The sequence below is a fragment of the Myxocyprinus asiaticus genome, chromosome 14, assembly GCF_019703515.2.
Source record: "Myxocyprinus asiaticus isolate MX2 ecotype Aquarium Trade chromosome 14, UBuf_Myxa_2, whole genome shotgun sequence".
Classification (NCBI taxonomy): Eukaryota; Metazoa; Chordata; class Actinopteri; order Cypriniformes; family Catostomidae; genus Myxocyprinus; species Myxocyprinus asiaticus.
Genome location: NC_059357.1, coordinates 46,727,366 through 46,748,428, shown reverse-complemented (window position 1 = coordinate 46,748,428; position 21,063 = coordinate 46,727,366). Strand labels below are relative to the sequence as shown.

General features: G+C 38.6%; 1 protein-coding gene across 3 annotated transcripts in view; it reads left to right on the top strand.

The window, feature by feature from the left end:
• LOC127452151 (protein kinase C alpha type-like) overlaps positions 1 to 21,063 on the top strand; it is a 264,644-nt gene that overhangs the window by 212,398 nt on the left and 31,183 nt on the right. For all 3 annotated transcript variants that reach the window (XM_051717414.1, XM_051717413.1, XM_051717415.1), the window contains 3 exons: positions 3,085 to 3,176; positions 5,315 to 5,377; positions 9,309 to 9,447. In XM_051717414.1, coding sequence (XP_051573374.1) covers positions 3,085 to 3,176; positions 5,315 to 5,377; positions 9,309 to 9,447 — 294 coding nt within the window. The remainder of the gene's footprint in view (positions 1 to 3,084; positions 3,177 to 5,314; positions 5,378 to 9,308; positions 9,448 to 21,063) is intronic.

Genomic DNA, 21,063 nt, shown 5'->3' with positions numbered 1-21,063 from the left:
AGGTCAAAGGAACTGCCTGCAGAGCTCAGAGACTGGATTGTGTCAAGGCACAGATCTGGGGAAGGCTACAAATGTTTTTGGCTGCATTCAAGGTTCCCAAGAGCACAGTAGCCTCCATAATTCTTAAATGGAAGAAGTTTGGGACAACCAGAACTCTTCCTAGAGCTGGCCGCCCAGCCCAGACTTGAACCCAATTGAACAACTCTAGAGAGACCTGAAAATGGCTGTCCACCGACGGTCCCCATCCAACCTGACAGAGCTTGAGAGGATCTGCAGAGAAGAATGGCAGAAAATCCCCAAATACAGGTGTGCAAAGCTTGTCGCATCATACCCATAAAGATTTGAGACTGTAATCGCTGCCAAAGGTGCTTCAACTATGTACTGGTAGCACGCAGTGGCCACTTCAGGTCCACAAATATGGTGCATGTTACGTGTAGTCTACACCAATTTGGAAACTTTTTATTAGAGATGGGCATCGGAAGCACTGGTGAACATGTCTATCGTCCCCAACTTTTGCTGAACATTGGAAAACAAAATTCAGGAGGAATAAACGATGGACTACGGGAAAAGCTACACGACCTCGGGCTGCTACGCAAACCAGGCCCTGGGACCGCGGTATTGCCTGATGCCGCAGGCTGGGATAGAGTGCGCCGGAAATGGAGTGTGAGGCAGCGGAAGTGCGGTAAGTGAGCCGGCATCCGTACTAGGCTAAAGGCTAACCCTAGGCACCTGGCTCTACCATCCATTCTCCTCTCCAATGTTCGCTCCCTCGACAATAAAATGGACTTACTTAAACTACAGCTAACTACCCAGTGTGAAGTCAGGGACTGCTGTGTTCTCATTTTTACAGAAACATGGCTCAACGACAGCACTCCGGAAGCAGCCTTTCAGCTAGCCGGGCTAACCGCACATCGCACTGACAGGATAGCAGCACTGTCTGGTTAGACTCGCAGCAGTGGTCTGTGTGTTTACACAGACAACGAATGGTGCAGGAATGCTGTTGTGGTCTCAAGCTACTGTTCGTCGCTGGTGGAGTTTATGACTGTGAAGTGCCGGCCATACTACCTATCCAGAGAGTTTACCACTTCAGTTCATAGACTTCAGTTCAGCATTCAACACAAGAGATGATTGTTGACACAAGAGATGATTGTTGACACAAGAGATGATTGTTGACTTCAGGAGAACCCAAGCAGACCACTCACCAATGCACATCAACGGATCAACTGTGGAGAGAGTCAAAAGCTCCAGGTTTCTTGGTGTGTATATGATGGAGGACCTCTTCTGGACTCTCAACACCACCTGCCTAGCCAGGAAGGCCCAGCAGCACCTCCACTTCCTGTGGAGGCTGAAGAAAGCCAAACTTCCCCCTTCCCATCCTCACCACCTTCTACAGAGGGACGATAGAGAGCGTCCTGACCAGCTGTCTCACCGTGTGGTACGGGAACTGCACAGCCTCTGACCGCAAGACACTACAGCGAATTGTGAGAACAGCTGAAAAGATCATCGGAGACTCTCTACCCACCATCGACACCATATACAAAAACTGCTGCTTCTGCAAAGCCACCAGTATTGTGGACGACCCCTCTCACCCCTCTCATGGACTCTTCACCCTCCTGTCATCTGGCAGAAGGTACAGGAGCATCTGTGCCACCACCAGCAGACTCTGCAACAGTTTCTTCCCTGAGGCAGTCAGATTACTCAACACCCTGCTGCCTCCCAATGCTCACCTGGCCTAGTCAAACACCTAACCCAGTATGACTCAAAAACATTGCACACCTGCACTTTATAAAGCTGCATCAGTCACTTATTATTATGGAACTCATTTATGCTATACTTTTGCTATACCTAAATATACACATACATATAATTATGCTATACATATGCTGCTACGCTACAAAATAGTTTACAGTCTATAGCTCAATTCTGTGTATTTATTGCCCTGTGTATTTATTGTCCTATGTATCTATTGTTCTGTTCTGTGTATTTATTGTCCTGAACTCTTGTGTATTGCACTTTATGTAGGCTTGCATCCTGTACTGTGCTGCACCATGGTCCTGGAGTAATGACATTTCGTTCCAATGTATATAAGCTATATAGAGGAATGACAATAAAAACCCACTTGACTTGACTGAGTTAAGAGTCTGAATACTTACAGTATGTCAATGTGATATTTCAGTTTTTTCTTTTTAATGAATTTGCAAAGTTATAAAAAAATCTGGTTTTTGCTTTGTCATTATGGGATATGGTGTGTAGATTGATGTGAAAAAAAAATATTTAAAGCATTTTAGCATAAGGCTGCAACAACAAAATGTGAATAATCAAGGGGTCTGAATACTTTCTGAATGCACTGTATATATTAGTGAAATATATTCAATATTATATTAAAACATATTCAATATTTTATGAATTATTGGAATCTTTTTATGAAATCTGTAAAATTTCTGTAAAATTTTAAAAAGAGTTTCTGTAAAATGTGACCAATATTTTGCAGTTAGTCCACTGGATGTGTGTAAGGTCAGCTTTCAAATTTAGATGTGGAAAATGCAGGTGGCTTGCAGCAAAAATATCACCAGACCAGCATAAACCAGCTTGGATCAGCATAGAAATTGATGCTGTTTTAAGATCTTTCAAATAATCTCCTGCTGAATCAGCAGGAGATTATTTGTCAGACATTTCTTTGGTTATTCAAATCAGGGGATTATGGGTAACCTACTGGATTGGCTAGCCAGTGGTTGTTACACTGAAAAATTAATACTAACTGATGGAATGAGGTATCAGAGGTATAAGAAACATTCAAGAATGCTTCTTGGCTTTCATTTGAAGTAGAAGTTTTAATCTAAGCCATCTCTTATTCTGAGTTATGAGAGTACTCATAAAATGTAGAGTTACTTAGTTAAGTTTTAATCCGAGAAAGAAGAAAGAAAGGTCAAAGCTCATTCCTCCTTTATCACCTGACACCTCATGTGGGTATCAAAATGTCACTCTGTGTGCTGTCTCTTCTATGTTTGGATTGATTCAGTACTGAATACAGGGGTGTAAGTGTCTACAATGGCTCTGTTATTGATCTCTTTTGTCTTTTCTCAGGATCGCCTCTACTTTGTAATGGAGTACATTAACGGAGGAGACCTGATGTACCACATCCAGCATGTGGGCAAGTTTAAGGAGCCACAAGCCGTGTAAGTCCTTCCACCAGACTGATGATGAAGACATTACATTTATATTAATTCACTTAACAGACACTTGTATCCAAAGTGACTTCAAATGAGGAATGCAAACAACATAAACGCTTCTAGGAAGACTGTAACATGAGAAGTGCTGCAATACAGAGTTTCAAAATTGGTCAGAAAATTATGAGAGCTTTATTTTTTGTTTTTAGAGGACATACGTTAACTGTTGTGAATTAAATGCTCATGAACAGTTGTGCCTTTAAGCCTTTTTTAAAGGTACACAGGAACTGAGCAGTTGTGATAGAGTTGGGAAGATCATTCCACCATGGAGGCATAGTGAAAGTTTGGGAAAATTATTTTGTGCCTTGTCATGTTGGTACAGTTAGGTGCCTCACCCTCACTGACCACAGATTTCTGGAGGGAACATAGATTTGTGAAAGTCAGTGAAAGTAGGTGGGTAAAAAACAAGTGGCTGCTCTATAAACAAACGTGTCTTAAACTTGGTGCAGGCAACAACTGGCAGCAAATGAAATGAGATAAAGAGAGGTGTCCTATTCAAGACCAAATGCTCCACCGTTTTCTGGATCATTAGCCTGAAAGTGTACGCAGGAAGGCCAGCCAGAAAAGCATTGCAGTAGTCCAGTCTAGAGATAACCAAGAGCTTGGACAAAGGAGTCTGATCTTTCTGATGCACTGGCAAAAAATAATTGCAAAAACTGTACCTTTAGGGGTACATAAGCTTGTCACTGGGGCAGTACCCTCATAGGTACACCCACTGTCCTCTGTACATGTCAGTTGAAAATATATTTGTACATTATCTATCCTTAAGGATACATACTAGCACCTTATGACCTGTACAGTGGGATGAGGGTACTCTTCCAGTGATAAACTGTTGTACCCTTAAAGGTATTATTTTACAATGTTTTTCTGAAAGTGTGATGTATAATACAAATCTGCATAACCGTGCAGTCTGTCCTTTGTAGTCTGTGAAGTTCTGTTATTGTTGATAAAATATAGCTAACCTGTGATGTTGTGATGCATTAATGAGATGGCTGGGAAGACGAGGAACTTTTCAATGGGTTGAGTTGGTGGTATTTCATCCAGGTAAAGATATCTACTTGGCAGGCTGAAATCCTTGAAGCTCCTGTGGTATTGTCAGGCTGGAATGAAAAGTAGAGTTGCTTGTTGTTAGCAAAGCAGTGGTAGAAAAATCCAGGTGTCTGCAATATTCTATATATCGAGAAGAGGAGAGGGCCCAGCACTGAACCTTGGGATACCCCCATAGTTATTTGATGTGACTTGGACTCCCCTCCCCTCCCCTCCAAGATACCCTAAATGACCTACTTCTGAGGAGGAATGCAAACCAGAGGAGTGTAGTTGGGATGCCCAGTATCAAGAGAGAAAATAAGAGGATCTGGTGATCCATTTGTCAAACAAAATAGACTAATTTAACTAATTTAACATTTTGATTCTTTCCAAATAGATTGAATGTGTGTGTGTGTGTGTGTGCAGGGTGACAGTCTTTTCTACACTGATGGAAAAGGATTTGACAAGTACTAAATGTATAAAAGACTTTCAGCGTGTTCTTATTTCTTGTTATCATCATAACAGAGAAACATTAGCTTCATCAAAACACAGCTTCAGCTTATGAATGGCTCTGCAAAAAACGGAGCCAAGAAAACATATGAGGGCTTGCGCTCATAAAAGCCCTTAGAATAAAAGAGCAGAAACTGAAATAGATGTATTCATGCTGTTATTGTAATATACATCTGTGCGAGCAGAGAATGTCTGAGCTCAAACGACATCATTTCTCTGATCAATTGTCCATAAGAAACTAAATGAAAATGTTTTAATGGAACAATCAAAGCTTCATGCAAAGACGCATTTGTTCTCCCCTGCATTTTACTCCAATGAGATCATGTTAGGACTTGGATATAAGTCTGAGTATTAAGAAATGATTTTCCTTTATACAAAGTTTTTTGATTCAACAGTTTAACAGTTTGTACTGTAGCTAGAATTCCAACACACAGTTCACCCAAAAATCTAAATTCTGTCATCATTTACTCACTCTAATGTGGTTCATATTGCTTATTTGAGTCTTTTTACATGTGTGATGCTGAATTATCTAAACTGTGTTGTGTTGACAGATTCTATGCTGCTGAAATCGCTGTAGGACTGTTTTTTCTCCATAGGAAGGGAATTATCTACAGGTGGGTGGATTATTATATTTACTTTAGCTTTTAAATACTTCATACTTATTGTTTTACACAGAATTGAAGAGCACAAGAGGTCTTAAAGATATAGTTGTGTCATTGTTACATATGTCAATGAGTCACCATCTGGAGAACACTCCTAATTGGAGCAGATGTGACTCTTGACTCAGTCAAATGAGATTACTAGAGAACTGAGCCAATTAGAACTGACGCTGGCATCAAGACATCGCTATTAAAAGACCATTTTTATTATTACCATTACAAGAGTACAACGAACAGAGAAAGACCTCTGTCATTGCAGCAAATTCATGGTTAGGACAAATAAACATTATACTATATTTATATGTACAGTGTCTGCAAGGCAAAACTGTATTGATATTCCTCAAATATTGTAGTTAAGGTCTGTTTTAAACTTCTAAGTATTAAACTTCTGCAATTAAATCTAGGTTTTTTGGATAAATTTACTGTGAGTTGCGCGATTTATCTGGTCCTTGGTCTTTTTATTTTGGCCCATTCACTAACTTTAATAGAATATTCAGTATTCAAAATCTAACTGACAGGGTAATATTCATAGTAATATTTGCATAGTGAATTGTGATTGATTCTTACATCTACTTGCATACTACATTTAGATTGGTCTTTTATCTTGAATTTATTGAATTTACCTGTCAGGAAAATGTCCTAGCCATATTTAACCCCAAATCAATACAAATAAATATGAAATTAAATTTTTAATAAAGAAAATTAAGCCTACATTTAGGACCATTAAATGGTTTTGCATTGTGGCATTATTTTCCAGACAATTAACCACATTATACCCCCAATTATTTTTTACCTTAACACATCCTGACGTTTTACCTGTACTGTACTTTTTCTGTTGTTTTCAATGATGACTCTCATTATTGTAAAATAGTAATTTTTTATCATAGTGCAGTTAAAAAATTAGTTGTACAATGATTTTAAAAAATTGAAATCAGCAAAAATGAAAGAAGTATCAAGGGAGTACTACTTTGATGTAGCACTGATGGGCCAAAACATTATGACCACTCACAGGTGGTCTCCTAACAAGGCCACATGTCAAGGTATGGGTAGATTAAATGGTAAGCGAACAATCAGTTTTCGTAGTCAATGTGTTGAATGCAGGAGAAATGTGCAGGAGTAAAGACCTGAGTGACTTTGATAAGAGCCAAGTTGTTATGGCCAGATGACTAGGTCAGAGCATCTCTGAAATGGCAAGACTTGGTCCGAGGAGGAACAAACCACAAACCGGCGACAGGGTGGCAACAGTGTGTTGGGCGCCAAAGGCTCATCGATGCATGAGGGCAACAAAGGCTATCCCTTCTGGCCCGAACCGACAGAAGGTCTAATGTGGCACAAGTCACAGAAAATTTTAATGATGGTTACGGGAGGAATGTGTCACAGCACACAGTGCATCGCACCCTGCTGCGTATGGGGATGCATAGAATGGTCAGAGTGCCCATGATGACCCCTTTCCACCATCGAAAGTGCCTACAATGGTCACGCGAGTGTTGGAACTGGACCTTGGAGCAGTGGAAGAAGGTCGCCTGGTCCGATGAGTCCTGTTTTCTTTTACATCACGTGAACAGCCATGGTATTTCCTGATGGCAGAGGCCTTTTTCAGCAGGATAATGCACCCTGCCACACCTCACACATTGTTCGGGAATGGTTTGAGGAACATGATGAAGAGTTCAAGGTGTTGTCCTGGCCTCCAAACTCCCCAGATCTCAATCCAATTGAGCATCTGTGGGATGTGCTGGACCAACAAGTCCGATCCATGGCAGCTCCACCTCACAACTTACAGGACTTGAAGGATCTGCTGCTAATGTCTTGGTGCCAGATAACACAGGACACTTTCAGGGGTCTTGCAGAGTCCATGCCTTGGCGGGTCGGTGCTTTTTTGGTGGCACACAGAGGACCAACAGCATTTTAGGCATAGTGTTTTGCTTCATCAGTGTAAATATTTTACAACTGAAATAATATATAATTTTTTTTCATGTTACGCTAATGAGAATATTATAATGATCATCTTTTTGCGTTGCGGAAATGAGAGTTAAAGGTGTTTTAAGCAATTTCAGCCGTTCTACTTCCACAAGACTGAGCCGTTGTATTAGTCCCGCCCCCTCTTTTCAAAAGCCAAACTCCAAAAATAACAAATGAGCTTTCTTGAGAGCAGAAATGGTTATTAAAAACAGCAGCAGCAAAACAGCGCCCTAAACTGATAACTGTTATGAACAACATGGCATAAAAATGCATTATGCCTCAGAAATTTGCTGCAACTACAACACTATGAAAACTGATTGACAGGTTGAAAGCGTCATTGTCCGTGGACTGCTGACACATTTTTATTTGCTGTTTACAGAGTCTAGTTTTGTCACGGAGACTTCTTACAACACTTATTTCAGTGATATCTTTCAGGGAGTATTGCATACCTCTCCATGAAAAAAAATCGCTTACAGCACCTTTAATGGTTAAATATGCATAACTATCATCAAAATAATGTAAAAATGTAAAAAATCTTATTGGCCCTAAGAAATTGTTGTCATTTTCTATATACAAAATATAATTTCTTATTTGTTTCTTTTGATTTCTGAGTAAAATAGGGCCATGTGCATGTGAATTGCGATTCTGTCTTTACTTTTTGCATCAATTTTAATAATCTATAGCCGCCTTTATAAAGATGTTGTCGGGTTATATGTTTATTCTCTTGCACAGCATACATTAAACGATCCATACTTAACATACACTTAGCTAGAAATGTAATAACACTATTCTTTTGATTTCTTGAAAGCATTGATATTTTCCTTTAGAAATGAGAATCAAGTTAATTACATCATAAACTTCCATGACCAGGAACTTTATGAAACTGAGACTTATTCTGATGATTAGCTGTTATCTTAGATAGCTTTGCATAACATGTATCGTAACTCCTAGAGGAAAGGTACCTGAATATGACGAACATGATTAGTTAGTATTGCATGACCCAATGCTAGATGTGTTGTGTAGAACACATTTGTGTGAAGTGTTGTTTAAAACACATTTTACTTGAACATGTACCTCAAAGTAAACAACATCACTCAGATATGAGCAGGTCTGAAACGCTCAGGAAGTGCATTATAAATATTCAGTACTGATGTCATGAATGAGTCACTTTATATGAAAGAAGGCTGTAAGATAGAGAAGAAAGAAAGGCTGTTTATCTGCAGCACTGTCTGTATTCAAGCCCTCGCTCACGTTCACATCCCTGCGGGGCTGCAGCGTTCAGCTTGCATTAATCATGCTCTTTGATGATGAAGGCTGGCTGAGTGTGGCGGAGGTCGCCCTGTCCTCCCTCACTGCCCACTCACACACACCCAACACACTCGCAGCACTCAGCTAAACACACGTCCATGACAGTAACTGTTACTATAAAAAAAAGTAACAGTAACAAGTAAAATACAGTAAAAATTGTGTTGAAAATAATCGAGGCATGTTTTACACACTTGTTTTAACTACATGAATACAAGGAAGAATGATATACAATAGAATCATTTTCATTTATATGCACCAATAGAAAAAATACAAAGTAATAAAAAGCAATATTTACCTACATATATATTTTTACAATATTTTATTTAAATGAAAAATGCCACACAGATACTTCCATTAACATTTTCGAGTGATGACACAAATTAATAACTGAATAAGAGCTTTGAATCGATTCAGTGAAATGGACCTTTTGAACTGATTCACAAAAAAGAATCACCAACTGTAATGCCATTCATCAGAGACAGCATTACAAAAACAATGCATTTACATGGTACTTCAAACTTGAAATGCTCTGATGGTACACATATGGGTAGGGGGGCATGATTAAATACGTTATTTATTTATTTACTATTTATGTTGTGTATTTTGTCTTTGTACTCAGAGATTTGAAGTTGGATAATGTGATGTTGGACTCTGAGGGACACATTAAGATCGCAGACTTCGGCATGTGTAAGGAGAACATGTTTGAGGGCATGACGACGCGCACCTTCTGCGGAACGCCCGATTACATCGCCCCAGAGGTGAGACTGCAGTAATGGGTCTCGGGTGAGGGTCACACACTGAAAACCCTAATAAGTGGACTTTACTCAACTGATTGAGTAAACTTGTTCCCTCAATTGAATTGAGTAATGGTGTCTCCAAAACTTGTGTAGTTAAGTTCACTGAAATTGGTGATCATATAGAAAGAACTTAACTATTTTAGTTAACTAGATGCAAGTAGACTAAACTCATATTTTCTATTTAAATATGATTGCTTTTACTTTTTCAGACTTTGATCTTACAATAGCATAGCTCAAATAAAGAAGATTATAACTGATTTAAGGTCAGTCATTAAATACGTATTTCTCCACAGAAATGCATAGACACCTATACTTCAGTTGCACATGCATTAGGAGAACTGAGATTTAACAGGGTCACCCTAATCACCCTAAAAGTGACACCACACCAAACTATTTGCGACAAAAAACATAAATAATATTACAAAATTGAATTGAGGTTTTGAGCACAAAACTTGACATTTCAAGTAATGTTTAATTAAGACAACTTTTTTTTTTTTTTCAGTAATAACATCATTAGGGTTTACAGTGCAGCAGTACATGTGACTCAGACAGGAGGTGATAATGATGTCTTAGACAATGCATCTGAAACACAACATCAGGCCTGAAACTCCTCACCATTTAACTGACCTTCCAATCACACTGAACATAAACTCATCCAGCAACACAAATTAGAGCTCATTTTATGCACACATCTACAGACATAAATAGGATTTTTAAAATATGTTATTTATTTATTTTAGATATATATGATTTAATAATATTTTAAAATAATTTACATTTATTTTGATATAAAATATAAAAATGTTGATTAAAAGATTTGAATATTAAAATATTAAATATACAAAAAATCACGAATTATTTAGTGAAATAAAGTTCCGTAAGTTTTAGATTTAACAATAACTTTTACATTTATATTTGAATTTTTTATAGATATAAAATGTAAATATGATATATAAAGTATATAAAAGTATAAATTTGATATAAAGTATACAAAAGTATATATATATATGTATATATAATACCTTTTATTTATAATGCGCTTTTCTTACACTCAAAGTGCTACAAGATTGAATAAACACATAACATACAACAGCAACCACCATACCAACAAATTAAAAAAGACTAAACACAAAATTACTAACATACAGCAGCAACCACACATAAAACTAATATTAATAAATATTAAAAGACTACCTTAAATAAATGAGTCTTAAGTAACTTCTTAAAACATTCCAAGGTTGGGGAGTTTCTAATAGCTTAGTGCCTCTGAAAGAGAAAGCTCATAGATTTAAGTTTGCAAGAGGGCTGCTGAAGTGCAAATGAATTGGCAGAACAAAGAGAACGGGAGGGAGTGTAGGGCACAACAAGACTGCAAAGATACCATGAACTGCTTTATACGTTAAAATGAGAGTTTTAAAATCAATACGAGCATGGATGGGAAGCCAGTGCAACTGCGAGAGCACAGGGGTAATGTGTAGACATGGTGAGGTATGTGTAAGAACATGAGCAGCAGAGTTCTGAATATTCTGAAGCCTGTTTATGGTTTTTCCTGGTAGGCCAGAAAAGAGCGCATTGCAGTAATCCAGCCTAGAGGTGATAAAGGCATGGATAAGCCTTTCTGCATCAACCAGAGAGAGGAAGGGCCTAAGTCTAAGTCGTATATATATATTGAGAGAGAGAGAGAGAGAGAGAGAGAGAGACAGACATTTATGGGAGATTAACCTAAATAAGCTTTTAAAATTATATTATTTATTTTTTAGTAAGGTATGGTTTACTAAATACAGTAAGTAATGTGAGATATATATATATATATATTGAGTGAGAGAGAGAGAGAGAGAGAGAGATAGATAGAGACAGACATTTATGGGAGACTAACCTAAATAAGCTTTTAAAATTATATTATTTATTTTTTTAGTAAGGTATGGTTTACTAAATACAGTATATATATATATATATATATATATATATATATATATATAAATACATTTATTTTGATATAAAATAAAAAATTTGAATTTTAAAATATAAAATAGTTTGTAAAATATTTCACTAATTATTTAGTGAAATGAAGTTCCCAATTTAGATTTAATATTAACTTATACTGTACATTTGTATTTGAAGTTATTAGTTTATAAAATGTTTTATAGTTGATATTTATTTTAATAGAATTAGATATAAAAATGTAAATATGTTATACGTATATAGAATATAAAAGTATACATTTGATATAAAGTTTATAAAAATATGTAAAATATAAAAAATATTTATACATTACTTATTGCTCATCCAGGAACACATTTAGTGCTAATTTTTATGCACACATCTAAATATATTTATGGGAGATTAACCTAAATAAGCTACTATTTATTTTTTAGTAAGGTATGGTTGAATAAATATTCTGAAATTATTTACATTTATTTTGAAATACATAATAAAAACATAGATTTAAAAAATTGAATTTAAAATATAAAATATATTTTTTAATATTTAACTGATTATTTAATCATTTACATTTAACATTAACATTTATATTTGAAGTTGCCATTTCTGTGCCACTAGCAACTCAAAACAGAATTGCAACAGTATGTTTCAAACATGTTTCAAACACACTCCCCTTCTCACATGGTTTAGACAAACATGTAGTCTCAGCCCCAAAATGTAAAAATTGATTGATGATTATAAAGGTAAATCTCACAATTTAGGTAAAATGTGTTTTTACACATGTGCATTTACATGCGTGTTCTTTTGCAAAACCCACAGTGTGATATTGACCTGTAGATTGACACTGTGACATTTCCACTGGAACATGTGGTAACTTGACATCTCATCTCAGTGTGAGAGAGTGTGTTTCGGGGGGGTAACGGGAACATCATGCTCTCCTCCAGCACTATGACACAAAGGAGACACATAGAGTGAAAAGCATACTGTTAGTGGGAGGAGAGACAGCAAACATCAACATGATGTAATCCTCACCAAAGTGCTGCTTTTGTCTTTAAGTCACTGAATTTTAATACCCAAATGCTCGATGAGTGTGTGTGTGTGTGTGTGTGTGTGTGTGAGATGAATATGATGAAACCTTCATCTCTTTATATTTCATTACTCTGAAGCAGCTCCAGATTCATGTGTGTTCATTCATGTGTGATGTCCTGATGTCTTCAGCTCATGTGTCTGTGAAAGCTCTGTGCTGCATGTAATCCCTCAATTATTGATCTCCTCACATTTGATCAGTGACCCGGATAATCAGTTAAACACAGGAGTCAAGGAAATATTCAATACGAGCACTTATGTAGTGACTAGAATGGAAACACAATTAGCAATTAAATGTGCTTATTTTAAAAGTGTTGCGCATATAGATAAACAGACAAACACAATTAGACAGAGAGAAATAGATAGTTAGCATAATACAGTGCAAAGCCTGGTTCAGCCAGTGCAGTTTTGAGCGGGAAAGGAAAGTGTATCCTTCAGAACAGCATCCATCAATCACTCTGTACACTTTCATCAGAATTTCTCGTGTTCTGTGCTGCATTGATTGCAGTTCATTATGTGGTCATTTAGTTCAGTTCTTGATGAGTCCTCAGTGACCTGACAGGCCTGGATATGTTCCCTAAACTGCACTGAAGAACATGAATACTATACAGGGAGATTATGTTGTTCCAAATCTGCATGGCTTTCTTTCTTCCACTGAACTCAAAAGGGTTTTTTTTAGAGACCAGAGGCTGTCAAGCTCCCAAAAGGACAAAAAAGCTGAACTTATGCACTCCCTTGCTCCCTATTTAGTGAATGACTTAACCTCCAGTGTGCTGTCTGTCTTCACTGGTCTCAGAACAGTTCAAAATGCACTTTATTTTCATCCTAAGTCCATATAAAGCCTCTGAAAGCAAAAGTTTTCAGCTTTTGGATGAACCCATTTATTCTCAATGTGAAATGCATAGTAAATATATAGGAATGCATTAACTACTGTTAATGAATAGAATCGTATTGCACAGAGATAACAAAATAAAATATTACAAAATGTATATTAAAATGAAGCGAAATGATTCACAGATGTGTTAGAGTTAAAAGTTATTCATAATAACTAACATGTTTTTTCTATTTTTGAGGAAATGCGGTGCCAGTATCCACATATGTGGACATCATGTTTATCAGCGTGCTGACGTCTGAAAAATGAATGGATTTTAAAAGCGGCATATCAAACGAAACTAGAGACTCTCCTCTTTACAACCAAACAGGTTTCAATGAATAAACGTAAATATATTTCTTACTAGAGGCACTTTTGTTGGCACTGCGTCCGTAGGAGTGCTTCAAGGAAATCGACGGCATGCCATTGTGTCACGTGACTCTGTGCGGCAGAAGTTAACCCTTTAAATGACGGTCTAGAGTCTTGTGAACAGTATTCAGTCAATTTTTATTCATTTAAATTATGTGTTGCCTATAGTGAAGCCAAAATACAACATCCACGCATGTGGACGCGTGGTCGCACAAGGTTAAGCATAAATTTATCGTTGTCACACTATTTGTTTAACCCTTAAAAATAAATGATTGTTTTATAACATTATAGTAGCCATGACTGTAGTAACCAGGGTTAGTTTTATGGTTACTATGGTTAAACTATTGGTTACTGTAGTAAAAGTATGGTTGATTTGCATAAGGGAATGTTACCTGAATTAAGTAGCCTATATAACTATCAGGTGATATTATTGAATTCTGCAATTAGAACTGAGTGCATAATTCAATAACATCCACTGATTGTTATATACAGTGACAAATAAAAGTATGTGAACCCTTTGGAATTACCTGCATTTATATGTAAATTTGTCTTAAAATCTGGTTTGTTCTTCATCTAAGTTACAATAATTAACATATATCACACAAATTATTGTATTGTTCTTGTAAATATTGAGCACATCAATCAAACATTCACAGTGTAGTTTGGAAAAAGTATGTGAACCCCTAGGTTATTGACATCAGCAAAATCTAATTAAGAGTCAGGAGTTGGCAAGCCTGGCATCCAGTTAATGAAATGAGATTGGAGGTGTGGGTTAGAGCTACTTTGACTTATAAAAAGCATTCACACATTTTGAGTTTGCTATTCACAAGAAGCATCTGCTGACTTGGACCATGCCTCACAAAAAAGAGATCTCAGAAGACTTACGATCAAGAATTATTGCTTTACATAAAGCTGGAAAGGGTTACAAAGTTATCTCGGAGAGCTTAGATATTCATCTGTCCACAGTTAGACAAACTGTCTATAAATGGAGACGATTTAGTACTGTGGCTACTCTCCCAAGAAGTGGTCATCCAGCCAAGGTGACTCAAAGGACACACCAGTGAATGCTCAATGAGGTAAAAAAGGACACTAGAGTGACAGCTAAAGACATCGTTGGAATCGATGGAACTGGTTAACATCTCTGTTCATGCATCTACTATATGGAAAACATTAAACAGGCATGGTGTCGGAAGCTGCTGCTTTCCAACAAAAACATTGCTGCGTGCCTGAAGTTTGCCAAAGACCACCTTGACACTCCACAACACTACTGGGAAAATGTTTTGAGGCCTGATGAAACTACAGTTGAATTGCTTGGGAAGAACACGCAGCACTACGTATGGCGTAAAAAGGGCACTGCAAACCAACATGAAAACATCATCCCAACGGTGAAGTACGGTGGAGGGAGCATCATGATTTGGGGCTGCTTTGCTGCTTCGGGGCCTGGACCACTTGCCATCATCGAGGGAATAATGAATTCCCAAGTTTATCAAGATATCCTACAGGATAATGTCAGGGTGGCTGTGACCAGCTGAAGCTCAGTAGAAGTTGGGTGATGCAGCAGGACAATTACCCTAAACATCTACGTAAATCCACTACAGAATGGCTTCAAAAAAAAAGAAAATTGATCTTTCGGAGAGGCCCAGTCAGAGCCCAGACCATAACCCAATAGAGATGCTGTGGAATGACCTCCAGAGAGCTGATCACACCAGACATCCTAAGAATATGGCTGAGCTGAAGCATTTCTGCAATGAAGAATGGTCCAAAATTCCTTCTGAACGTTGTGCAGGTCTAATCCGCCAAAGGAGGATTGACCAGTTATTAAATCCAAGGATTCACTTACTTTTTCACAGCACTGTGAATGTTTAATGGGATGTGTTCAATAAAGACATGAAAGATTATAATTATTTGTGTGTTGTTAGCTTAAGCACATTGTGTTTGTCTATACTTGTGACTTTGATCACATTTATAAAAGCTGTTTAAGATAAGATCACATTTTATGACCAATTAATGTAGAAAACAAAAGGTATTTGGTCACAATCAGCTACAAAACTGAAAAGCATCTCTTGTGTTATAAAATTACAAAATAAATAGAATAATGATATCGTCTGATATGTGTTAGCATGTTGGATGTATTTCCACATACCGTACAGCTGCCTTACAACGCCGACACACCGTCCTCGTCCTATCTACCACTCGCTCTCCACTGCTGCCGTAGTTCACTGGGAACCCGAAACTTTCCCACACTGCTGATTTAAAACAAGCAGGTGGGTCTTCGAGCTGCTGCGTGTCATCTGAACTCGCCATTTTTGTTTTGGGTTGGTGCATTGATGGTCTCTTCTTCTTCTGCTCTTTTTCCTGTTGTGGCGGTTAGCAAACAGCGTTGCATTACCGTGTGCCCCCTTCTGGACTGGAGTGTGGATCACCTGTGACTGACTCGGATGTATTCTTCGTCTGACTGCATGCACCAAACCGTGACGTCAATACCATGACAGTTCAGGACGAATACATGTACTGTTACACCCCTAGTAGCTTGTAGTGTAGATAATTACTTTTTTTGAAAGAGTAGCTTGACTGTAGTTTAACTACATTAAAAAGTAGCTTCCCAAACTCATCAACATCGATTGTGAGTACCAATGGTGTTTGGCATCATTGTCATAAAACCTGGCACAACGCATCTTGATGTGCCATATTTAGAAGCAATTGAGATTGACGTGCTACGGCAGAGGGGAAGATTTTCAGTGAATAGCTACTTAAATTCCAGTTTGTTCTTCAAACAAAGGAATCGTATGCTTTCAGAAGACTTGGAATATAGCGCACAAGTTGTATGGACTACTTTATGGGGCTTTTTTGTCCCTTTTGGAGCTTGAAGGTGTCTGCCACCATTCACTAACATTGCACTGAAAAGAGCTAGCAGATTCTGCAAAATGTCTCATGAGGATGAGGAAATGATATTCAAACATTTTTATTTTCACTATTCCTTTAACTCTGTACTGAAATTCAGAGTCCACAAGGAAAAGTAAAATAAAGAAGGGTTCAAAAGATTTGCAGATAGATCACACACAGGCACAGACACAATAATCATGGCCCTGCATCTATTTAGAGTCTAAAGAAGGTCATTGTTATTCTACCATCTCAGAATTTCTTTTAGAAACTATGGCACGTCTGATGTGCTGACAGCACCATTTACTCATTCAAAAGCAGCCCACCTCTCCATCTGTCCTGACTATATTCAAAACTGTCTGCAGAACTCAGCCAATCACATGACAGCCCCGTCTGTAGCCTTTATATTACTGCAGATGGGATTTTATTTTCGGAAACACAATATGTACGTGCAGTACTCTAAATGAGTGATCTGAGGAGATATTTTCATTTTAGCTTTTCAGATTGGACTATCTTGTATTATTATTGTCTTCAGACACACCGTTTTTGACAAATAAAGAAATGAGCAGATAATAAGGTCACGAAAAATAATCTTTTCTCCATTAAAGTAGATCAGTAGTTTGAATGAGCTCTTGCAAACAGGTGCTGATTTGGAATGAAAGAGTGAAATTCAAAAATAGAAGATTCAGTGCAATTATCCAGTTACTCATTATGCTAACAGATGGTCTGAATATCTCTCAAAAATAAATAAATATAAGGTACCGTTAAAGAATCGGGTGTGTTTTAAGTATTTAAAGTTTTTTGCTTAAACCGTTTATGACCTTACCACAATAAAGGAAAACTGTTTAAGGCATTTACATGGCCACATACATTCTTGACTTATTAAGAAACTTTTAATTTAAAAACGTGCATGTAAACATGCTCAGTGAGATATTTTTGTTTTTATACAAAAGTTCAACAAACTAGTAAAAAATATTGAGTAACTTGATACTTAAGGTTTAGAAAAAACAAATTGCAAATAAATTTGTTGTTGGGTTCTCTGGCGAAAAAATACTTTCAAAAGAAGCGAAAACATCAAGCTTTGCATGTCACCAAGCCCCCAAGGCCGTCTGGAACAGTGTATGTGAGTGAAATGGAGCGGCAGATATTTCCCCTCCCCCTCTCCACTCTATGGCTACGTTCACACACCGCAGCTGAATGTGACCCAAATCTGAGTTTTTCCCCTCACATGTGACACAGATCTGTAAATTGGATGACAGTGTGAACAGTGTAATCCCATCTGTGCCACTTTCAAATATGTGGAAATAAATCGGATATCTACTTTTGTTCCAATGTGCCTTCAGTGTGAACAGCCAAGTTGGATTTAATGTGAATTTTCACACCTCTCACATTAAAACTGCATTTTCTCCACCAAAAACAGAAACTCAGTCATACTCAGTCATATGCAGAAGATATATACGCTGGCCATAACCACATACTTTTTAAAACAATGACGTTAGAAAACTTGAATGGATTAGCATGGACATGACCTAACACAACATTTGTCATTTGTGCTCTTCATTTACAACATATACAGACCTGAACTGGTTTTAAACATTAAATTCTGTATCATATCATATCATATCATATCAAGAAGCTAAAATTCTAGGCTTCAAGAGTTGGGTTCAGTGATTCGTTTGGATTAAACATGAAGAGTAAAATATGTGCATGAAATGATACTGGACAGAGGTTTACACCGATGTGCCAAAACATTATGAGCACCTGCCTAATAGGCTGTTGGTCCTCTGCGTGCTGCCAAAATAGCGCCAACCTGCTGAGGCATGGACTCTACAAGACCCCTGAAGGTGTCCCGTGGTATCTGGCACCAAAACATTTGTAGTTTGTCCCTCCTCGCACCACTGTCGGAAGGTACTCACCACTGCTGACCGGGAGCACCCCACAAGCCTTGCCGTTTCAGAGATGCTCTGACCCAGTCGTCTGGCCATAACAATTTGGCTCTTGTCAAAGTCACTCAGGTCTTTACTCCTGCCCATATCTCCTGCATTCAACACGTTGAATACCAGAACTGATTGTTCGTTTACCATCTAATCCACCCAGACCTTGACATGTGGCCTTATTAGGAGATGATTAACGTTATTTGCTTAATCTGTGAGTGGTCATAATGTTTTGGCTCATCAGTGTATGTAACAGTGCTCTTTAATCGTGTCACTTGCCCAGTAAACACATATTTCTCAAACTTTATCAACATTTTAATGCAAGTCGATGCAAATCGGAAATAATTATAAATAACTCATATTACCTTACAGATACTGTATGTAATGCTGTTTTTCCTGCTGTCCTCAGATTTTATGGTGTGTTTCATTCGTAATATTACATTCTTGAGCTTCGATGTAAATTAAATATGATTGTAAATGACTTATAAATACTACATTAGTAATAATTAATTAATAAGTCTTTTTCCATAATTTATACTGATGTATTTCTCCATATACTGATATTTCTCCATAAATTTATGTTATTAGATAAACCATAATAATAAAAAAAAAATGGCTAATTATAATCTTAATTATATTTAATTACAGAATTCATATTATAATGATGAACATTTCAGGACTTGTTAGATTCATTAAAGTAGTTAAAGGCAACTCAAGAAAACCATTACTGGACGGTTACTGGGATTCAACGAGTAGTATTCAGCTGGTCATGTGATTCTAAAATGGCAGCTCCCATGTGCGGACCCTCTCCATGTAGAATAAAACAGCTTTTATAAGGTTACTGATATGACTGGAGTCATTTTTTAATGTGAGTGCTCATGTTCCCTATCTGTCACTCACTCGACGTTGTGTCGATGTAGTGATACTAGGGGTCACTCTTGGAAGCCTGAGACACCTCTGGTCTTTGATAAAAGGCCAATGAAAATTGGCGAGTGGTATTTGCATACTACTCCCCCGGACATACAGGTATAAAAGGAGATGGTATGCAACCACTCATTCAGATTTTCTCTTTGGAGCCAAACGGTCAATGTTTACTGAGCTGACTGTTCATTCACCTCTGCTGGATCTGACGGCGCATTTCAGCGGCTTCTCCCTCCTCTGCACTGGTGCACTGCAGAGAACGCCCCTAGGCGCTTCGGCAGAAATAAGAGAGTATATTTTTCTAAAAGAGTATATTTCTCTAAAAGAGCGGCACACACAGAATGTCTTTTTAAAGATGCCTTTCCTTTTGTGTGTTATTCCTGGTTGCGGTCGTTATCTCTCAACTTCTGACGGTCACGATCGCTGTCTTTCGTGTCTGGGCACGACCCACTCAGAGACAGCGTTCGTGAATGGATCATGTACTCATTGCGAGATGCGCAGTCGGATCAGTGCTTTCCTTCCTGCAGGAGAGGTTGGAAGGGTGGCTGTCCCTCTCCACCTTGAAGGTGTATGTAGCCGCTATAGCGGCACACCATGACACAGTGGACGGTAAGTCTGATCATCAGGTTCCTGAGAGGCGCCAGGAGGTTGAATCCCTCCAGACCACGCCTCGTTCCCTCATTGGACCTCTCTGTAGTTCTTCAGGGTCTACGGAGAGCCCCCTTTGAGCCCTTGCAGCCAGCTGAGCTTAAGGCACTCTCTTTGAAGACTGCCCTCCTGACTGCGCTCACTTCCATCAAGAGGGTAGGAGACGTACAAGCATTCTCTGTCAGTGAAACGTGCCTGGTTTTCGGTCCGGGCTACTCTCATGTGATCCTGAGACCCCGACCGGGCTATGTGCCCAAGGTTCCCACGACCCCTTTTAGGGATCAGATGGTGAGCCTGCAAGCGCCGCCCCAGGAGCAGGCAGACCCAGCCCTGACGTTGCTGTGTCCGGTGCGCGCTTACGCATCTATTTGGATCGCACACAGAGCTTTAGGGTCTCTGAGCAGCTTTTTGTCTGCTTTGGTGGACAGCGGAAAGGAAGCGCTGTCTCCAAGCAGAGGATCGCCCACTGGCTCATTGACGCCATAACAATGGCATATCACGCCCAGGACGTGCCGTCCCCAGTAGGGCTACGAGCCCATTCTGCCAGGGGTGTAGCGGCCTCCTTAGCCTTTACCAGTGGCACCTCTCTAACAGAGATTTGCAGAGCAGCGGGCTGGGCAACACCCAACACCTTTGCAAGGTTCTACAATCTCCGGGTGGAACTGGTTTCGTCCCGTGTAGTGGCACACACAAGCAGGTAAGTCCGGGACAGCTGGCCTGGTGTATCACTTGCACATAGCACCTTTCACCTCCCCTGAGCTGAAGACGTGCACTGTTTACTCTCAGTAGTGTTCACAAACTGTGTTCACTGGATGATTTCCTCCGAGCCTTGTGGCAGACGAGTTTGCAGAGAAACACGCTGCCGGCTCAGTACACGTGCTAACTAAGCCCTGTACTGGGGTAGGTGTTCCGCATGTGGTGGGTAGG